The sequence below is a fragment of the Passer domesticus genome, chromosome 2 (genome assembly GCF_036417665.1).
Source record: "Passer domesticus isolate bPasDom1 chromosome 2, bPasDom1.hap1, whole genome shotgun sequence".
Taxonomy (NCBI): Eukaryota; Metazoa; Chordata; class Aves; order Passeriformes; family Passeridae; genus Passer; species Passer domesticus.
Genome location: NC_087475.1, coordinates 123341468 through 123362610, shown reverse-complemented (window position 1 = coordinate 123362610; position 21143 = coordinate 123341468). Strand labels below are relative to the sequence as shown.

Here is a 21143-nt window from a genome sequence, read left to right as displayed (position 1 = left end):
GCCGTGACCAATCAGAGCGCGGGCCGCCGGTGGGCCGGTCCGGGGGGCGGGGCCTGGCGGGGGAAGGACGCGCGGACGGACGGACGGACGGACGCGGCCCCGCTCCGTGCCCGCTCGCCCCGCGCCTCGCCATGGCGGCCGCCGCCGCGGGGCTCCGCGCCTCCTACCACCGCATGCTGGACCGCATCGAGCTGATGCTGCCGCCGCGGTTCCGGCCCTTCTACAACCACCCGGCGGGTGAGGGGCGGCGGTCACCTTGGAGCGGCGGGAAGGGCGGAGCGGGGGATGCGCTGCGGGCGGGATCGGGGCTGCGGTAGCGCGGTTAGCGGGGCGTTGTGGCGGGGGAAAGCGGCCCTGGAGCGCGGTGCCGCTCCGTAGCGGGGAATTGGTTGTGTCTGTGAAGGGGGAAGAGGAGAAGCGGGCGGTCCCCGCAGGGATGCGCTGCTGCCGCGGATCCAGGGATGGCGGGGGCTGCCGGAGCCCAGCCCAGGGGATGTCATGGGGCTAAAGGCGCCTGGAGGCCTCGGCAGCCGCTCCTTTCGAGAGGATGTGCTGGGAAAATCGTAGGATCGTGGAATGGTTTGTTGGAAGGGATATTAAAGATGATCCAGGTCCACCCGCTGCCACGGGTAGGGACACCTGCTCATCCAGGCCCGGGGGACAGCGCTGCCAGGCTTTCTGATCCTGAAATGTGCCCTGGGCAACTCGGGCAGCCTTTGGTTGTATTTCCTTTCTGCTGAATCCCACACTTCCACCAAAGGCAGCTCGGTGAGTTGGCGGGAGGACTCCTGTGGGTGGAGAATGAGCTCCCCTCACCTGACCTGGAGTTTATCTTTCCGTGGGGGGTTGTGTTATTAGGGAGAAACCTCCTGTAAACCGATCTCATTCAGTGCCATCGACGTGGTGTTTGTCCTGTAAACAAATTGCGTCGGCTGTTAAAAGGAGCGCCCGATAAAATCCTGGCATTCCATAGGCTCTGTCCCCACTGTTCGTGCCGGTGTCACAGGCATCCTTGACTCTTCACCTACCAGGAATATGCACTGTGGAAATGGACTTTGGTTTGCAGTCAGTTGCCCTGTCCTCTTACAATGGCCCTTTCTTGGAAGGAAAATCCTATCTCTAAAGAAATCACAGAGAGTGAAAAGTGCAGTTCTCTAGACCAATATATTTAACATTAATGTATTGTTTTTATATATAAAGAGACAATATGTCCAACACTGAGAGACACATTCCTCTGGTGGGAAATGTGGCAGATTCCAGAAGCTCTTAGTGGATGCAAGGCACAGCAGGTACTGGGAACATCCATGTTCCATCTTCAGCAGAGCTGAAGTAGTGGGAATTGGAGAAGGTTTTGGAGGTTCTCTTGCAGTGCTTTTCACTTCACAGAACTCCCTGTGGGCTGCTTTTGGTCGTCACCAGAATGTTGTAATTAATAAATCCATTTTTAGGGATTCTGTGTGTATATATATATATTATATATACACATATATCTATCTGTCATAATCCATACTGATGATATAAGTGAGAAAAGTCACAGCACAAGCAAGTATAGAAAGTGAACCCCGCAACTTTCTATTTTAGCCTTGAAGGTGTGTCAGTGAGAAAGTTATGCAATACATGAGACTCTGACTGCAGGAAAAAAAAAAAGTGGGTTAAAAATGAAAGGCTTTCTTTTATCTCCAGTGACATCTAAATCTCTAGTCTAATTCAGGAATATAAGCATCATTGTCATGAAATTATAAATCACTTGTGAGGCGTGAAGCACTTTCTGGCATAAAGAAAGCTTCCAGCAAATTAATTAGTGCCTGTTAAAAACTGTTTCTTTGGCTGGCCTTGCTGGAGGACACTGGAGGGCCTGGCACACCAACTCCCCAGGCTGCCATGGGAAAGCATGGGCTGAGCTTGTGCTCCCTCCCCTTTGGCCTCTCTGCTTCACTTTGCCCGACTAAACTAAAGTTTTCAGCACAAAGACTTCTTATATTCAATAGAAGTCATAAATTCTATAAACTGGTCACACATGTGATATCCAAATTAGCCTCTGGTGTCCCCCTGCTCTCTTGTGCTGCTGTCATATTCATCCTTGAAAAAATCTGGATGTCAGGAGCTGGGAAGAACTCACCCAGGCTGGGTACTTGCTGGAGTGTCTCCAAGGAGAGGTGTTGGACAGTTTTTCCTAATTACAAACTTGGCTTGGTACCTTCCCTGTCTCCAGCTGCTTCTTAGTTCTGCAGTCAGCAGTTTGAAATGGTTGAGTTTTCTATTATTAATAAAAATTAATGTCAGTCTTCTTGAAAACTCAACTAGCTGTTTAGGGAGTGTCAGTTTAATAATTTATACTCATCCCACATCCTCTAGTACTCCAAATCTGAATTTGTATTTTAGAATTAGATAAATGTTAGTAATTAAAGCTACTCTGTAAGACTGATTTATTACAAGCTGAATTTGCAGCCTGATTCTGACACACCAAAAAAGTGCCTAAGAGAACAGCAGCTGAAGTTTGTAACTTTAAAGGATGAACACTAAGCTGCTGTTATCTAATATTCAACAATATTAAACAAAAGGTAATGTGCTTGTAGTTACTAAATGCAGTTTGAAACTTGATCACAAGCAGGGTGGGTGAAAAAGGGCTTTATGCAAGGCTGCCAAGCCAGTTTTTGTTTCCCAAGTCATAGTTTTAAAATTGAGGGTGGTTAAAACTGGAAGTACAGGTAGTTGGTGCAAGGTCTTTTAAGGGCTAAATTATTAGTGAAGAAATAGCTCTCACCAAAAGCAGGCAACCAAAGTCCTGGTGGTTACTCCTGTGTAATATATTACAGTGAAAACTTGGCTTCCTCTTGCATGTTATCAGAGTGCTGAGCAGTGACCTAAACATTAATTTTTTGTGATAAAATTAGAACAGTGTCCTGACTGTTTCACAGGAGAAGTTGGTACTTTGGATTGTGGTCTCTTATTTAAGACTTGGAGCACAAGTCCCAGATTAATGATTTCTGGCATAGTTGTAGGTGTGGCTTTGCAGGGCTTGCTTTTAACCAACCAGTTGCTATTTTAGCACCACTGGAAATTTTATGTATTTATAAGAGAGTTGTTTTTTCCCCAGGTCCCATGCCATTGGATTTTTCTCCCTTCCTTCTTGAGATTTCATCCTCTTCCCTATAATCCTCCTTTACCTACTGGTGTACTCAATTAGGTGTACCTAATTTTTGGGGTGTTTTCCCTATTCCTAGGCCTTTTCCTAACTCTTTCAATTATAAATGCATTTTGCCTACTTTGGTGTTCTCAGTTGCTTGAACATGGACATAAGAAATCCTATCCAGCTGTTGCAGAAATGTGTGCAGTGATTACACAACTGAAGGCTGATGCACTGAGTTGATGAATTATAAGTATTAGGTGCCAGAGCCTGTACAGCAGTATAAAATGCTACTATAAACAATTCATTATTTAAAAAAACACCAACCAAAATAAACCAATTTAAACTTACTGTGGGTATTAAAACAGCCACATTTACTAAATAATTTCTTTTCTCCCATTCTCCCTCAGGTCCCAAAACAGTGTTTTTCTGGGCACCTGTTATGAAATGGGTAAGTACAAGATGCCAGCTGGTGTCTGGGTGTCATGCCAGGGCAATCTGCTGCAACACACTGAGCAAGCAAGAGTTTCCCAGCAGATACTTGAACCTGCAGAAAGACTAGAGGCTCTCATTCTTAATATATGAGGAGGAAGAAAATTAGCCTTAGTAACAGCACAAAAGGAAGGGGATAACAGTGTGGGGAAAATGCTTTGTGGAAGAATTGTGCTTTTCACTGGGTTTCACAAAGGCTTTCTCTTGTGAAACACCACCTGTTGCTCAAGGTAGGCATGATGCAAAACTCATAACAAAATACATTTCTTCTGAGATTGAGGAATTTGAGAAGTATCTTATAAGGAAGCCAATTCCTAAGCCTTGTATCTTGAAGGCAGGCTGAAGCATGTCAGAGTGCAGGGCAGTCTTGACCTAAAAGCCCAAGGCAGCTGCCATTGTGGCTGTCAGTGGTGCTCTGCCTCCTGTGAGGTTCTGCCTCCCACTGGCTGCAGCCCTGGGCTGTGTTTGTGCCCAGGTGATGCAAATGCCACCTCCTCATTCACTGTGCTCTTCTGGGGTGTTGCACTGATACAGATAAAACGAGAGATCTTCAAACCCACAAGGGTGTGATCTTGATTGATAACAAGGATGTAACCTGCTCTTTCCCTTGCCAGCTGCTTTGTAACTTTGCCGTTGTGAACCCCAGCGTTTTATAGGCCACAGGCAACATTGTGCTCTGAGCTACAGCTCGGTTTCTTTGTCTGTTGTCTGGTCTGGAGCTGCAGGAACCATGGTTAACCTTCCCTTTCCTCAGAAGTTCTCCCTGGAAACACCCTCCTGAGCCTAAGCACACGGACAGCTCTTCTGTGCCCAAGGAGTCCTGGATAAAAAGCACTAGGACTATCTTACTTAGGGGTTTGTCTGGAGTTTTTTGTGAACTGGTGTAACAGGAATGTGAAACTGTATTTCCAGTAGAGGGCAATAACACAACAAACCAAGCAGAGTGTTTGCTGCTAATGTCAAGTAGATCAGCCAAGCTATTCCTCAATTCGCCTGCATGTTTTCTACTATTACTGGAATTTTATTTAAGAAAAATACTCCCCTCGGACGAAGCTAAATGAAGACTTTATGGGGTGAAGAGACCAGTATCTTAGCCTGACCTGTGGAAAGAAGGCCCTCATTTAAATAAGCCTCTACTTGTTGTTTAAAAACAAGGGTGGAATATTTTCCAGCTGCTTTCTTAAGCAGCTGTGTTCAAATTAACCTTGTTCTTGAATTAATACAAAACTGCCAGTGCCTGGGATTTTATTGCCATCCAGTTGTAGCTGCTATAACTGTGTTCTTTTTTCCTACCACAAAGGACTGGAAGTGGATGGTATCTCCCAGAGTCTAATTGCTCATAGAATGCATCCCATCTCCTGTATAATGCAGTAGGATAAGCACTGAGCTGTGAAGCAGCTTCCCCTTGCAAAGCTCTTCATCTGTTACAGGAGTCCCAGACTGGTGCTCACTGAATTTCTCTTTGCAGGGCTTGGTGTGTGCTGGACTGGCTGACATGGCCAGACCAGCAGAAAAGCTCAGCACAGCACAGTCTGCAGTACTCATGGCCACAGGTAAAGCCTTCTTAAAACACTTTCTGTTTTCACACAGCACCATCTCAGAATCTTCCATCAGTACTAATCCACCTCCACAGAAAGCCTTAATTTTAACACGCTAGTTGTCACTATTGCTGTTGGATGCTGATTCTAGGACAGACCTCTACTTGTTATTCAATCAGTAAGCATTCTGTAATTATGTAACAGTTTTCTACACCTGTCTTAATTTGGAATTGTTCAGCACAAGTTGCTACAAGTTAGGCATGAGTGTCATCCCTCAAGTTACCATGATACCATTCATTGCAGTAAGTGACCTCTTTTCCTTCAGATCAAGTATTTTTGAAATCAGTCCAGGATACAGTGACTTTTTTAGAATAGACATTAAGGGATTTAAGAATGGTAGGGTAATTACACTAACATAACTGGAAAGAATTTCCAAGTGTTGTAAGAAATTTGAAGCAGTGGCACATGGACTACTGCACTGCTGTCTGCCAAGAATTCTCACACTGGCAGAAACAATATTCTGTAATCCTAGAATCATTTAAGTTGGAAAAGACTTTTAAGATCACAGACCCCAACCATTAACCCAGCACTTCCAAGTCCTCCACTAAAATGCGTCTCTAAGTGACGCAACTACCCTTCTTATAAACACTTCCAGGGATGGTGCAGCACCACTTTTTCCAATGCTTTTCCTGTCTAAAAGGGTTCTCCAGACTTTATTTTGATATCTGATGCAGTCCCGTGCATTTTGCACAAGTTTTGCATAATCTCCAATGTCGTGCAGCGAGCTGGATATACAGCAAAATATCACTACACTGCAACATTGCTGGAGAATTAAGGTCTAGGCTGCAAAGATCCTACAGAGAATCTTTGATATTCAGACTATGATTGACCTTGCTGTAGCTATTTCAGAAAAATGCACTACATACCTGTAGATGTCCCACTAGTACTTTTCACTGAGAAAAAGGAAGTTATAAGCAAAGCAGTTGTCTAACGTGAAGTTGTGAGATGTGTTTACTTCAGTTGGCCCATGAATCTGTCTCCAAACTTCGGGAAATATCTGAATATTTAATTTGAAATATCTTTAAACTTTCCATTTTTTTTTTCAACAGGCCTTATTTGGTCAAGGTATTCTCTGGTGATTATCCCTAAAAACTGGAGTCTGTTTGCTGTGAACTTCTTTGTTGGCTGCGCTGGTGGTTCCCAGCTTTTCCGAATATGGAGGTATGCATTACTAAGGGTACAAGTACAGCTAAGCATTAACCAGGAATTTATGAATGCTGCCAGCCTCTCTGTCAGTGCAACAGGCAAGAGGAACTGAACCATTCATGAAATGTTACAGAATGTTGTTGCTACATTGTTAGTTTTACAGTTAAGTCGGAGTGAAGCCAGAGCAGCATTGAATCCTGTCAGTTCCAGCTGGATCAAAAGGCTCTTAAGCAGAGCAGCATTTTTCAAAAAATTGTTTCTTGAAGGAAACTTTGGGAGTTTTCTGGCTTCAGTACTGGCCAGGAATGTGGCAAACTTAGCTACTTTAAAACTTCCTACAAGAATTAAGATATTCTATCCCAAGTTTCCACTCTCAAGTCCATTGTAATTTTAAACCTCCTCTGGTGAACACATTGCTAGGAAAACACTGTTATTGTAACTGGTGTCCTATTCTATTCTTAGCCTGTGCTCTTTCTTTTTTATTCCTATAGGTATAATCAGGAGCTAAAAGCACAAAAGCAGGTGCAATAAAGAGATGCTTAACCCAACAGGTCAAATCTAGCAACGCACAAACCCATCCCCATGGGACCTAGCTTCACTAATTTTAATGTTTTTTTCTCTGAGAAAATAAAGAGGAAAATAAAGGAGATGAAATGTTTTCTAAGTGCAAATAACCAGGTATCTCCACACAAATAAAGGGTAACCTTTTAAAATTAAGGCAGAATTGTTTGTCTTGTATTGTCTAAAGAGACTGGATGGATTTTGTCTAAAAAGAATTGCTGAGCCTCACCTTTTCTGACTCCACTGAGCAGTGCTGGGAGTGACACAGTACTGGTGACAGCCAGAGCCTCAGACTGAAGTGATCTTCCTGTCAGTGTCAGAAAACCACCTGGGTGGGGGTTTGCCATATTTCAGTAACCAACAGTAGCATTTGCATTTCATTTCCTGATGCTCTTCCTTCCCCGGTAGCATAAGGATATTTGTTCCAGCTTCAGCTGTGTGTGTCTTGATTTGTTCCCCAGCTACCACTGTCCTGAAAAAAAAGACAGCAAACAAATGTGCCACTGGTGTTTTAGCTTCCTCCACAACTCCAGGCAGAAGATGGGGGTGTTGAAGCACCAGACTTAGAAATTCACATGCAGGGGAAAAGATAACTGGGGCACGGTAGGTTCTGATGAGTCTGTCAGCTCCTCCTTTTCAAAGGCTGTCCCAGCACAAAGTCAGTTCTCTGTTCTGCCACAATTCCACTTGCATGTCTTGGTCCTTGGTCTCAGGGTCTCAAGTGGCAAGTTCTCCAGCTGTGTTGGTCACCAGGTGGTCACAGTGACTGAAGAAGAATACTGCTAGGAAGAGAGGTGGTGTATTCCAGTCCCCCTCCCTTCCCAGTCCCCAACCAGGTAAGACTCATCCAGCAAACCAGTAATGGGAAAAAAAAAAGTGTATTAAAATATTCACAAGATTACAATAGAAAACATTGAAGTCCATTCAAGAAAAAATATCCAATATAACTGTTTCCAGATGAGTCTGTAAAAGCAAAAGCACTAACAGTTGGTACACTGGCTCTTCATGTAATCAGGCCATGCAATGCATATCTAGCTCCCTCACAGAGATTATACACCTGTCTTACAGGTGTTTGTTGTCTTGCACACCTCCAGGACAGAGGTTTATAAAAGAAAAGTACCCAGTCTATGTTTTCAATTACAGTTACCACATAAGAACAGTTGGCATGGCAGGGAGACAGAAAACATTGCACAGCACACTGATCTCCAAAGGCATTGAACTTATATTTTAGAGTGCAAAAATACCTGTAAATGAAAGGGCTTATTAGCTTTAGGGCAGTGAAGAGAAGGGAAAGAGAAACCTAAAGAAGAGAATAATTGCTGAGCCTTGTTAATATGATTTTGTAGTCTCCTGTATAAAAATGTTACGCTGCAGAGGTGTGGCCATAGCCCAGAAGTCCCACCCACCTTCTCTCTTGGTAGTTTTATTGAGGAAATATTTTCATCAGCTATGATGCAATAAGAACTTTTTGTATTTGAGGTCCTTGGCAGATACACTAATACTGTAGAATTCCAAGACAAGATTCCAGTACAGAGTGAAGGTGTTCTGGTCACAAATCAAAAACTCCATACCTGACCTCAGTGAATCCACTCTAAGGCAATGCAGCTTTTAAGCTGCATGCACACCTTTACTGCAGTTACAAGACAGATGGTTACCTAGACAATTCTCACAGCTTTAAAAAGTTTAAAAACTTAATTACAGCTCTTCTAGTCACAAACTGAAATACCACTAAAGCTTTGAGAGAAAACAAAACCCTACAGGTCTCCAGTTATAAATGACACATCAGGCAATGAGTTGCAGGGACATATCTGCCCCACTGTAAAGGCTCTTAATGCTAAGATTTTGTGAACATGGTGAGCATCTTCCTCACAGAACAACTGCTGAAGTCAAAAGGGGCCATGGAAACCTGATGGACTGAGTACACTACCAATTTACTTAGCTTGATTACCTTATTTGTAGTCCTCTTGAAATTAATTTATCAATTAGTCAAAAATAAGGAAGATTTCAGACTGATCCCAGTTTTGTTTGCATGATGAATAAGAGAATTTATTGCAAGTCTTTCATCACACAGGCCCTCCCAGGTCCACCATCCAGGAGCAATGACCCCCCTAATTGTTTTAGTCACTGGCTACTGCCTCAAGAGAGGTGCCTGCTCCTCCTCTGGGCTGCTGCAAGCCTGGCATGCAGCACTTGTTTTGAAAATAGATGATCGTTAAAAGAGCTGGCAGCAGTGCCACAACAGGACAAGGACAACACCCTTTGTGTTCCTCAAAGTCCAAGCTGTTCTTTTCCTCCTGCAAGGAACAGCATCAGAGAATTGAGAGAACAGCAGCAGCAGAGCAATCAGAGTTAAACTTCTGGTCACCAGAACATCAGGATATTATGACCTTGTCTGACTTAAATCTCTGCTTGCTCTACCCATCAAGGAAGAGAAGTCCTCTGTCTCCTGAGACTTTACTAAGTAAGCCAACTCAGCATCAGTCCCTTTCATCAGCACAGGTTATCATATCCTTAAACCATCTCAGATAACCTGAGGAACAGAAAGTTCACAAGTATTGTCTCACAATGCTGAAGTTCTTTTGACTTCAGCATGAATACATTACTTAATAATTATATTGCTCACTTTTCCATGACAAAAAAAAAAAATAATAACCAAACCCCAAAAACCAGCCTTGACACTGGAGTGGGATTCAGACAGATTTCTGCCATTCCAGGGGGAAGACTTTTGTTTCTTTTTAAAAGGATGTTCAGTGTTTTTTAAAAATACTTCCAAGTTCATTCTGCCTTCATAAAGAGGACCCAAGAAGCCTTACAGGGAGCCTTCTCAGTCTAGGCAATATGAACATACCTGTAGCTAGACAAAAGCCATGCAAGGAGACATCTCCTTAAGTCAGTTAAAATCAGCCAGACCAGTGTGTCCCCTAAAGTTAGCACCAGATCAGTCCTAAAGTTAGCACCGGATTCGTGTGCTTCCTAAAGTTAGCACCACATCAGAATTGTGCTCAGATTCTCCAGTACATTCCAGCAGGAAAAGAAGCAAACGTTAGTAGCAGACTTCAGAGGCAAGGCCAGCCCCATCTTCTCATAGCAGCAAGTTTCTGACCGCCACATTCATCACAATTCCCCTTCTTACTCAAAAATGTTGGGGGAGCAAGATGGTGATGCACAGGGATGAACACAGGCAGATCAAAATCAAGTTTCTCCATCAACCACATCCAAAGCATTAATGTTTTATTAAGTGTAAAATAAATGTTGGGAAGTAAAGCCTGATAAGGAAAGCAGCAGCAGCAGGATTCCTCCTGATCTTAATAATAATTTATACTGGGTTGGAAGGGACCCATCAGGGTCATCAAGTCCAACTCCTGGCCCTGGGCAGGACACCCCAGGAGTCACACCACGTGCCTGAGAGCAGTGTCCAAACACTTCTTGAACTCTGTCAGGCCTGGTGCTGTGACCACTGCCCTGGGACCCTGTTCAGTGCCCAACCACCCTCTGGGTGAAAAACATTTTCCTGATATCCCACCTAAACCTCCCTGACTCATCTTCGTGCCATTCCCTTGGGCCCTGTCAGAGTGAAGAGAGCAGTGCCTGCCCCTTCTCTTCTTTCACGAGGGTGTTGAAGAGCACAGTGAGGTCTCCCCTCAGTCTCCTCCAGGCTGAACAGACCAAGTGACCTCAGCCATTTGTCAGCAGGCCTCCCCTCCAGTCCCTTCACCATCCTCGTGGCCTCCTTTGGACACTCTCCAATGGCTCCATGTCTTTTTATATTGTGGCACCCAGAACTGCCCCAGGACTGGAGGTGAGGCCACCCCAGCCCAGAGCAGAGTGGGACAATCCCTGCCCTTGCCCAGCTGGCAGTGCTGGGCATGGTTCCCCCCAGGACAGGGATGTCCCCCCTGGCTGCCAGGTGCAGAATTCAGCACTTGAGAAGACCCTACAGAACCACAGAATCACACACTGGACTGGGTTGGGAAGGACCTTAAAGATCACCTAGTTCCAACCCCCTGCCATGGGCAGGGACACTTCCATCAGACCAGGCTGCTCAGAGCCCCATCCAACAGGACCCTGAACACTTCCAGGGATGGGGCATCCACAGCTTCTCTGGGCAAGCTGTGCCAGGGCCTCACCATCTTCTGAGTAAAGAATTTCCTGACTACAGTCACCAGCATCAGCACTGCAGCAACCAAGGCAGTGGATCTTATCAACAGATGGAAGCTTGAGTGGACAAACTACCCTTGAAAGTTTCTGGGGTGAGTAGGTCCCACTCCATCAGCCGCCAGCACTGGGTACAAGCACCATAGCCCTTCATGTGGAGTCTTGCTAAAAAACCCAGCTTAATCCATAAAGTAGAAGAAGATATTTAAAGGTCTCCTGTGAAGAAGAAATTTGTCCATTTTTCATCTTGTATGTGTTATTGCCAAAAAATAAAATGTTAAAATATTTACAGAGTTGTTAGTTTGCCACAGCTCCGTGTCTCAGTTCCCTACAAGACTTGGCAAATACCTGAGAACTGATGCTTTAAAACTGAAACACGTCCTTTTTTTGATACCAGCCAAGTCTTGGAAGAAGAATTACACAAATTCAGATATTGCAGGATTAGCAACTGACATATGGCAGAATAAATTAATCCATGGTTTCCTTCTGAGCCCCAATTTGAAGAAGCTGGTTCTGGCTTTGAGGACAATGTCCTAAGATCTACCCAGTGCATGTATACAAAAATAAAGCTGTTGTTTTCTAATAAAGGCAGCTTTGTTGTCAGGAAACCAGAGACGTCTGATCCTGATGAAAGAATATAGTGTTGCCATACCTAATTTTCTTGGGGAAAAAAATGCCCACTGTACACAAAATAGTTATTAAAATTGCTCTGTCATAATTAAAGAATTATCTAATGAGGTTGTAAAAGGATCTGCCATGGGCCTGTAACTATTTTTCATGTGCTTGGTGTTAGGAGCCAAATGTGGGCTTGAGGTTTTTTGGAACAGGTTGCCCAGAGATGCTCTAGAGGTCCCACCTGTGGACATGCTCGAAACTGGGCATAGGGCTGGGCAGCCTCCTCTGGCTGACCCTGCTGGAGGAAGACTGGATGATCTCCAGAGGTCCCTCCAACCTCAACCATTCTGGGACTGATTCTGAAACACACTGAACTAGGAAGTGGGTAAGAATCAGAGAAACGTGGTTGCCATAGACCAATCTGAAAATTATTTGCTGCCAAAAAAAACCCAACCCAAAACAAAACCACTACATTGGGATGTACAAAACAGAAATCCTTCTTCTGTGTGTCACTTTGAGAAGATCTCTGCTGGAAGGCCACTTCTAGTTTTGAGCACCAGATTTCAGGATACAATGGGTCAGCAAAAGAAATCCTTATCAGCAGAGATCCTTAATAATCTAGGAGGAGTTTAACCTAGAAACAAGAGGCTGGACAACTGCATTCAAGCAGCAGGCTTGAAGGTATGAAGGAAATAAATTGCCCATCTGCATCTTCTGTGCAAATATTGGTCACACAAAAAAAAAAAACCACACATCAAAAAACCCAAAGAGCCCTAGATTTCCTCCAGAAGTTGTTCAGCCTCCACTACAGGCTTTTGAGAACAGATAAAGCACCTCCAAGGAGGTGACAGTGGCATAATGGAGCTATGGGAGAGAGGTATGGGAGTACTACAGCTTCCAGATCCCTTGGAGCCCTTTTTAATGCTTGCATGAAATGACAGAGCTTTGAGGACGAAATATTTCACTGAAAGGTTCAACAGAGTCTGAGGTAACCACCTACAGCTACAGCTTCCTATGCCTTTAATTCACTATCTCCTTCCTTTTCACAGGTAAACTACCATTTCACAAAATTCATTAGATCAACACTATCCCTGCCCCTTAAAGGACAGCTTGAATAGCTGGGCTCATTGAGAAGTAAACAGTTTTGTGACCCATGTTACACAGGTCAGGTAGGCCTAAAGGTTTCCTTCACTCACACTGCTAAGACATACATTTCTGATAGCTAGGAGTCACAATTTGGCTTACAAAACCAAGTGAGAGGGTCCAGTTTACACGAGAAGGCAACCTGTACTGATAATCTGACCAAGGAAAGATAAATACCCTGTATACATAAAGAATTCTGAATATAAAGAAAATGTCTTCTTTATAGTCGCCTCAACAAAAGAAATTAGGCCCTATAAGCAAAGAAAAAAAATCTCCAGGTCAATCTAGAATCTTCAGGCATCTTCCAGTTTCTCCATTAATAATCAAGATAAAAATATTTTAAAATTGTGATGCGAGTTTTCACTTTCTCTCTCGTCACACAAGATACAAAAAAAAAAAAAAAAGAATATTGGCAATTTATAAGCAAAATTCTTACCGCATTTCAACATGCAACATTGGTCTCACTTCTGTACGATTAAATAGACTATTTACACACAATACATATATATCTCTCCCTCTGTATGCACATGCATTGGTCCTAGCCTAGGCATCAAAGGCCACATGTGAGTTCTCTGGGTCAAATCTTGCTCAAGCAATTCCAGTCTGAACGTGTGTTGTCCTTTGGATAGCTGAGGATCTCAGTTCTTCCGAATGTCGGCGTAGACCACAGACTCTGACTTGTTGATCTTGTCGCTGTGCTGTCCCCCGGAGTGATCTAACTGCGCGTAAATGACTGGGCCCTGTGGACACAAGGAACGGGCACAGTCAGGGGTTTTCACAACTGCCCACGCTGCCCCTCGCTTCCATGGGGGCTGCAGCAAGATGAAAGCTAAAGCAAGACCACAGAGCTTTTATGACTGCGAACGGCACTTGGAAGCAGGTGGAATGAACCCTCAGCTGCACGTGAGCTCTAGTCTGCCACCTTTCTCCTCTCAGGAGCATGCCAAACAGCACCCTTGCCTCCCTCCAAACCTGCCTGCTGCCACAGAAAGCAAAATCTAGGGTCCCTTGCTCTGAAAAGCAGCAGTTCTTGTGTGCTATGTAGCAAAGACACGTGGGTTAGACAGATGCATGCCAGATTTAAAATTGTTCAAGAGGAACTGTCCTAGAGGTTACCAGTCAACAGCAGAGTGTACTTCCCAAACTGCGACTCGGGTCCTGTAAATCCCAGCATGGCTGTGCCACTTGGATAATGAAGCTGCAGCCACCCTGTGACTCAAGTCACTGCCCAAGCCAGTGATGGGGCCAAGACTTACACAGCAGTGAGCCAGAAATGCTAAAATGGTGCAGCAATGCAGAATTCTTACCTGACCTCCGGGCCAGCCCAGGCAGCAGCAGCTCACAGACACCTTGGGCAGGCATGGCCTCACACCTTCATGACATTTGCTGGGGTGCAGGGGAAGACATTACAGCCCTGTCTTTCAGCTGAACGTGTGAACACTTCCTTAAACACTACACCCTTTAAAACATAGCCCAGGGAAAGCCAGCTGCAGCTACTGAGGATTGGACTGCAACCTCCATGGAGCAGAGATCCAGCAAGACAGGTGGGACCTTGATGGCAAGAGAGCTGCAGCTCCCATGCTGAACTGAGAAAAGCACAGGGCTGCCAGCACACACCCCAGGCAGGAGGCAAAGGGACTGTCTTATCTGGGGATGAATGATGGGGAATTACAAAGAGAGAGCTTTCAGTTTGGTTGTGGCTTTTTCAGCAGTTTTTCCTTCAAAACCTTTCATCCATTTAACTGTTCTGGTGTCCCTTATGTCCCAGGAGGAAGTAGCCTTCACTGGCACTCCTCTAGTACTTTTGGAGTCTTAAGAAATTAGAAAACATTTGTATAGACTTGACAGAAATTTCTCCATCTATTTTCCAAAGCAATTATGAGCCAGAGATGAAAACAGACCTTCCGTACAGAAAATTAAGCCCTCAAAGGACCATAGATACCTTCCTGCACAGCTCTTTTCCCCCCAGTACAGTGGCAAAGCTCACACCTGATTAATACCTTGTTCTCTTTGAGAAGACATTTAAATCCACATTTTATTCCTTCTAGGTAAAGTATTTCCAAAGTAATAAAGAGTAGAGGAAGAAGATTGAAGGGTGAAAACTTGCAAGTAGGTATAAAACCCTGAATATAAACAACATACTGAGAAAATGAAATAAAAAGGACACTGATGTCCTAGAAAACCCTGGACTTCAAATCTCATTATAGCCACTTTTCAAAAAAACTTCTCTGCTATTTGCTTTCATGTTGTTCTGGTCTCCAACACTGTATTGAGATTAATAATTCCAAAAAGATCACAGTGTCTATATAAACTTCAAGGCGAAGTAACCCTAAAGTTTAATTGCAAGCAATTTTGGAAATCTCATCTGCCTGAGGCCAGAGGTCAAGGGTATGCTAAATTCAGCTTGAGAGCACTATCAGTTAAAAAAATATAAAAATAATAAATCTAACTGCAGAAAGCACTCACTGTGACATTCCAAATTTTGTTCAAGTAATTCTGACGGGTCAATTGTCTACCAGTGGAGTTCACTCAGTATCAGTTACCACTGTACTGGATTTTTGCCAGTTTAAATATAGTCACTGTGCTGCAAGCAGCATGTTAGTGGTGTGGAGAGACTGACTGCTGTGATCAGCTGATCCAAACCCAGCTATCATTGTCTCAATGTGTTCACTGTCAGTCACCTAAAAAAAGTGATAGATAGCCAAAACAGAGAAGAGGAGGGACCAAGGATTTATTGCAGTGCTCATCTATTTGATTTGTTGGCAATTGATTCTCTAGCTGACTATAAGCATCACCTGGGCCATTTCAAAAATTCTCTAAACAATTCAGAGCTTTCATCTAATCCCAAGTAAGCTCATCCTGACTCTTCAGAACTAGAAGACAGAATAGCACTGCTATATAAAACCAGCATTTCCTGAAGCCTTGCAATTTTTCCATTCAGAATTGAAGGGAAAAGAGCAGCAGGTGTACCTGCTAAAGGTTTGTCAGCAGTCATTTATTGTAAGTTACAAAAAAGAAAAGGGAATTACGATATTAGACCACCACGGTCCAACAGAAGTCTACAGAATATTCAAATTTGTCAGATTCTGAATGATGTTGCAACTACCACAGATTCAGGCTCTGGGAATGTTATCTGAAATTTCCATCAAGATTCTTGGCATTACAAACTGCTCCTTCTCAGGGTCCTGGGGTCCAAACATGTGGGAAATCCACGTAGTTCCTGCCTGCACTGTAAATAATTTCTTACCCACACAAATAACAGTCCTGGTAGAACAGTAGTCACTAGAGAATGATGGCATGGACAAGAACCACCACAGACAAATCTGACAGGACAGAACAAACCTGCTGAGAAGGAGGGCACAGTGAAAACAAGCAGAGCTGATTTAAGCAGCTGAACACTCACAGAATCAGATATGCAAACTCCAGAAAACAAGGTCCACACCTGAGTAACTTGCCCTCAAAACATAAAGGAAGTGCAGGCTCAGTGCACTTTCAGCTGAGATGTGATGCAGACAAATACTCCATCACTGATTCTTGAACTGATACATAAATTAAAAAATTAATAAACTTAATTTAATTCATTTAAATGCCACTTTTAAGAGTGAACACCTCTGTTACTGTTTCTAACTTGTAGGGGCAGTTTTGTTTGTATTCACAGTTCTTTTCCACCAGTGAAGTACAAAGCATTTATTCACTTCCTACACATCCCACCTTGTAAAAAAGCTACAAGGAAGAAGGCCTCTGCTGTTTGACCACAGCACTGACTGTGGGAGCCACTGGTCTAAAACTGCCAGGCATTCCAAGAGGCAAGAGTGTGCCTGAATCAGCAAACAGCCTGCAACAGCTCTGGGAACTGCTAGGGATGAGTATCTGCCTTTCACCTGCACAACACCTCAAAAACTTGAATACTACAATTCATTTCTTGGTTACCAAGAAACACCAGGTTTTATTTGAATGTGATGACAGATTTCAAATATGTTGATTTGCATGCTGATATGAGCCTTAAAGAAACAACCAAACAATGGCTAGAAGCTAACAATGTAAGTGTAATCAACTGAAATTTAGCTTCCTCACTTGTATAAATATTCTGTTCAAAATCTGATCTACTCTGATTTCACCATGGATCTTTTTAAAGAAAAGTAAATATGTTTAGTTGCTCTGTAAAGATGGGGCAAATGCTCAACGGTAGATAGAGGAACTACTTGCTGCTACAAATGTCTGCCACAAAAAGAAACTGTTTGCCTGACAAAAGAGATTAAAAATCTAAAAACTAAACTAAAACTGAATGAAACAAAAGCCATTTGCAGTATTTTTCAGCTGAGGTCAGCAGTGCTCACAGTTTGTGTTTTTCTTTAGGAACTTACCTGCAGGGAGAGCTCTCTTAATGAAGAAACAGACTGAAGTGACTACAGAAGGGCAAAAGCACCCTGATTCTGAGTTAACACCACAAAGTTTAGATTTACTCTGCTGCTCCTTCCAGCATACTGAGACTCAGAACCCTGGGGACATGGAAAGGTGAGGACACTGCAAGTTTTCACAGGAAAACATTGGAGTATTTTTGCTTTCAAGATGCAAGCACAGAACAGCATCTGTGTGTAGCTCAGGGCACTTACAAGCACTCCTTCAAGCCATGACAATAATTACTTTTGGGGTTTTTGACCTATGGATGTTGACTCCAACAGCTACTGTATCATAAATCTCACCGTGCTGGTTTTGCAAAATCTTTCTTCTCTTTTTTTTTCTTTTTTAAGGTGGGATGGTAGGAATAGTTTGTCTCATTCACCCATTCCAGAAGATGATCTCCCATGAACTAGAAAAGACAAGTTTTATCCAGGCCTATAGGCAGCCTGCTGCTACAAGACCTATTCCAGTCAAAATATGACTATTTTTAAATCCTGATTATATAGCCTCTCTGAATAACTGATCTCTGAAGGCAGAAGGCAGCTTTGTGGGTCTGTGTGCTGAAACTTTGGAAATACTGCATGGCCCAGAAGAAAATGCATTTCAAAACCAAACCAGAAGCCCAGCAGAGTAGGAGCTCTGACTGTTAGCACATTTGGTTTTTTACTCTAGTGTTAATACTTTAACACACATCTCCATTATTTTGTCAGGAGAAATTAAGAAACCATGTATTAACTTGCACACACTATACTGCAGCCACTTGCTAAAAGGTGGCTAATTAAGAAAAAGTCCATTTTGAACCTAAACTCTCTCAGGACGTGTATCTTCACAAGAAAATTGTTAGGAATACTCGTATCAAGAGGGAAGAAACAGCTTCCAAATAAGGAAATTCTGTACTACTAACAGGTAATGATCCATTGCACAGAATCCCTGTCTGACTCATGCTCTGTCCCCTCCCATGGAATGCTAAGTCTGGAAAAAAGCCACTTTCTCCCTTCACAGTCAGCAGAACTTTGTCAGCTGCAGTAAGCACAAAGAGATGGGAGGCTCAGCAGAAGAGAGCTCTCAGCAGCACAAATCATCTGCAAACTGGTCAGCACCTAGCTCCTCCCCTTGTGAAGGAAGTACGTGCCATGGAGCATGAGAGTGCCAGGCAAATTCCTCCCCATTACCATCCCAGAACAGCTTTACAGGGTGATCCATATCTGACAGACATTTACTGCATCTGTGTTAAACACATACTCACTGACCACTCCCCATCCTTGCACTTCACTACCACCTCTGTATGTTAATGCACAAGATCACAACCACGGTTTTTTATAACTGAGTATGAAAAGGGCACAAAACTCCATCCAGCTAATATGAAGGCACTGCTCTTTGAACTGCACCAAGCCTCCTACAGCAGAGCTCACCAGTCCCAGCTTCCTGCGGCGCACGCGCTTCCACCAGCAGACAGCCCCTAATGCACGGATCCCACCCTGCCTGGATGTTTTGCACAGCAGCTGCCCCAGGCTGGGGGAATCCTGCCTCGGGGAGCAGCAGGAGCAGTTTACCTGGTGTGATCTGGCGGGCACGCTGTTTACCAGGCCCTCTGTGTCGGAGGGCGCCTTCTGCGGAGCTTGCTTAACCGGAGACATCAAGCTCTCAGAGGTACTGCAGCTGACGAGGTGGCAGAGCAGAGTTTGCACGACAATGTTCAAGAGGCACACGGAAAACAAAACGAAACAAACAAAACAAAAAGAAAAAAAAAAAGAAACAAAAACAAAAGACGAATGATGGCAAGATGAAATGTGGCAGGTTACGCCAAAGTAAAAAAATGAACATAACGGACTCTGAAATAAGCACACAAAATTCTCCATCTCTCCCGAGACATTTCTCTGTCCTTCCTCTGAGTTTGGTAAGCAACAGGAAGGAGCAGCTATTAACATAGGACAGCAGCTCCTCCACAACCCCTGGTCCTCAGATACTCCCATTCAACTTAGCCTCTCTAAAATCATGTGTTTTCTTCTCAGTTAACAGTGGTAATCAGCAATTATCTTCTAACTAGAAGCTAAACAATGTCAGTCACTGAGGCAAGTGTTGTGCCAGTGCTAGTTAGAGCCAACACCTGCAAGAGCCACCAGCTCTCTCTACGCAAGCAAGGTACTTTCTACCCAACTCTACAGTAGTTCCCTTGCTTTTATAGTTAGGCTGTGAGCCCAAAATAATTCTCCCAGCAGACACCAGTCCATGGAGCAATCACCTCAAGAGTCACACAGGACATTTATGCTATGTGCCCTCAAATAGCTACTTGAATATCTGATCAGGCAAAACTTGATTTTCAAACAAAAGAACTGTCTTGTGGTGAGAACCAACATCCCTAAAAGAAGGCTGCTGGTTTTCACCCTCTGATTGCTTCTTTTCATCTGCTTAAAGCAGGACTGAAAAGAAAACAAGCCTCTGACAGAAAAATGAATACCACAGAGCAAATGCCCTTAAAGTTGGTGAATTTTGGGCAATGCAGTGATGGGTCTCTCCCCGTGCTAGGTCTGCCTCCCTGTACCAAAGCATCCAGGAGAGTTAAGTAGCCACTTCCCTGGTAGCAGTCACAGAAGTGCCCTCTGCTACAACCCCCCTAACCACTGGGCATCCTTTTTTTTTAGTCTTTGTAGACAGTGTATAAATTGAGTACAGAAACAAACGAGGATAGTGACACTCAGCAGACCACCTCCTCAGAGGGCGTGCATTTTTTACCCTTTGATAAGTCTTACCAGAGCAGATTTAGCTCCTCATACATGCAGCAGTTAGAATTAGAACAAAAATACTACCCCAGCCATCATGGCAAGGGGTCATGACTATCTCAAGAACAATGCATCCTCTCTGTTACCAAAATTATGTAATTATTAATTGCTTTATTCACAAAACTCCTCAGATCTACACTACCTAAATGTTATCATTCTGGTTTAAGCAACAAAATGTACTTAGATCCCTGCATGTTCTCCAATACCCAAGCTGTCTGAGCCAGAGGAACACTTACAGGGAGTTTACTTTTATTTTGACACAGAAAGAGCTCTGAATTTCCTGTGCTTTAGTCAATGCACTGGCAAGTTCACTGTTGGAAGAGATGGAGGGACATCATCTGGGATAAACAACAACTCCACCCCAGTCAGACACGAGACAATGAAACCCAAGCACCCCGTGAAATGCATCATCCCTTTGCCAACAGATTCCAGCACAAATTACAGTGATGTTAGTAGAGAGCTAGCTGGTTAGTCAGCAAAGGAAGAGGAAATGTGTACACACACACAGGTATTAACAGCAACCACCAACTTGATTAGTTACCATGGTGTCTAGTGGGACTGGAAGAGAAGACCCAGCCCTGTTACATTCCCAATCTGGCGTCTATATCAGGATCTCTGTAAGGAGAGGAAGGTAAGCAGGATCCGATCCCAGCACACCAGGGCAGAAAGAAAAAAAAACAAAACAAAACAAAACAAAAAAACACCGAAGTCAGAGCATGAATGGAAACTGTGGCCATGCAGGGGTTCCAGATGCCACGCAGGGCCCCAGCCCACCTCAGTTCAAGGCAGAATGGTTATCTAGGATTAAGTGCTTCTCTCCACCACCACACACTGGGTTAGCATCATGTATTAGACAGTCCGTAAGTTTGGAGGGGGTCACAGCACACTTGGTTTCTTTCTACACATCATGCAGAGCTGGCATGGTCAGTGAAAGCAGGATTTAAACCTCAGAGATTACTTTCCCAAGAGAGTAGTTTAATCTGCTACAAGAAATCACAGTGCATGAACTACTGCTCCAGGCTCAGCACCAATAAATGTGTCCTCCAGCAGGAAGACACTGGAGAGCAGGTCAGTGGGAAGCAGGGCAAGCAGGCCACCTCAGGCACACTGCTGGTGCATGACACT

The 21143-nt window shown here is 43.9% G+C and overlaps 2 protein-coding genes across 7 annotated transcripts in view; one reads left to right on the top strand and one right to left on the bottom strand.

The window, feature by feature from the left end:
* The first annotated feature begins 24 nt into the window (after positions 1 to 24).
* On the top strand, positions 25 to 7080 carry MPC2 (mitochondrial pyruvate carrier 2). Its single transcript, XM_064411080.1, has 5 exons — positions 25 to 237; positions 3538 to 3578; positions 5088 to 5172; positions 6267 to 6378; positions 6855 to 7080. Exons 1-5 carry the CDS (start codon positions 132 to 134, stop codon positions 6892 to 6894), a joined length of 384 nt encoding a protein of 127 aa, XP_064267150.1. The 5' UTR covers positions 25 to 131; the 3' UTR covers positions 6895 to 7080.
* The window catches only part of MPZL1 (myelin protein zero like 1), a 47626-nt gene continuing 27628 nt past the window's right edge, over positions 1146 to 21143 (bottom strand). For 2 of the 6 annotated variants that reach the window (XM_064411078.1, XM_064411077.1), the window contains exons 5-6: positions 18792 to 18897; positions 7787 to 13577 (exon numbers count right to left, since the gene is read on the bottom strand). In XM_064411078.1, the coding sequence (XP_064267148.1) occupies positions 13476 to 13577; positions 18792 to 18897 (208 nt within the window). In that variant the 3' untranslated portion in view covers positions 7787 to 13475. Of the gene's footprint in view, positions 13578 to 18791; positions 18898 to 20559; positions 20634 to 21143 lie in introns of all 6 variants that reach the window. The other 4 variants (XR_010357074.1, XR_010357072.1, XR_010357073.1 and 1 more) reach the window with 4 other exon arrangements.

Bases quoted from the DNA above. Each gene is read 5' to 3' on its own strand.
- MPC2 (XM_064411080.1), top strand. From the start codon at position 132: ATGGCGGCCGCCGCCGCGGGGCTCCGCGCCTCCTACCACCGCATGCTG. The intron at 238-3,537 runs GTGAGGGGCGGC...ATTCTCCCTCAG, and splicing joins CTTCTACAACCACCCGGCGG to GTCCCAAAACAGTGTTTTTC. The intron at 5,173-6,266 runs GTAAAGCCTTCT...TTTTTTCAACAG, and splicing joins TGCAGTACTCATGGCCACAG to GCCTTATTTGGTCAAGGTAT.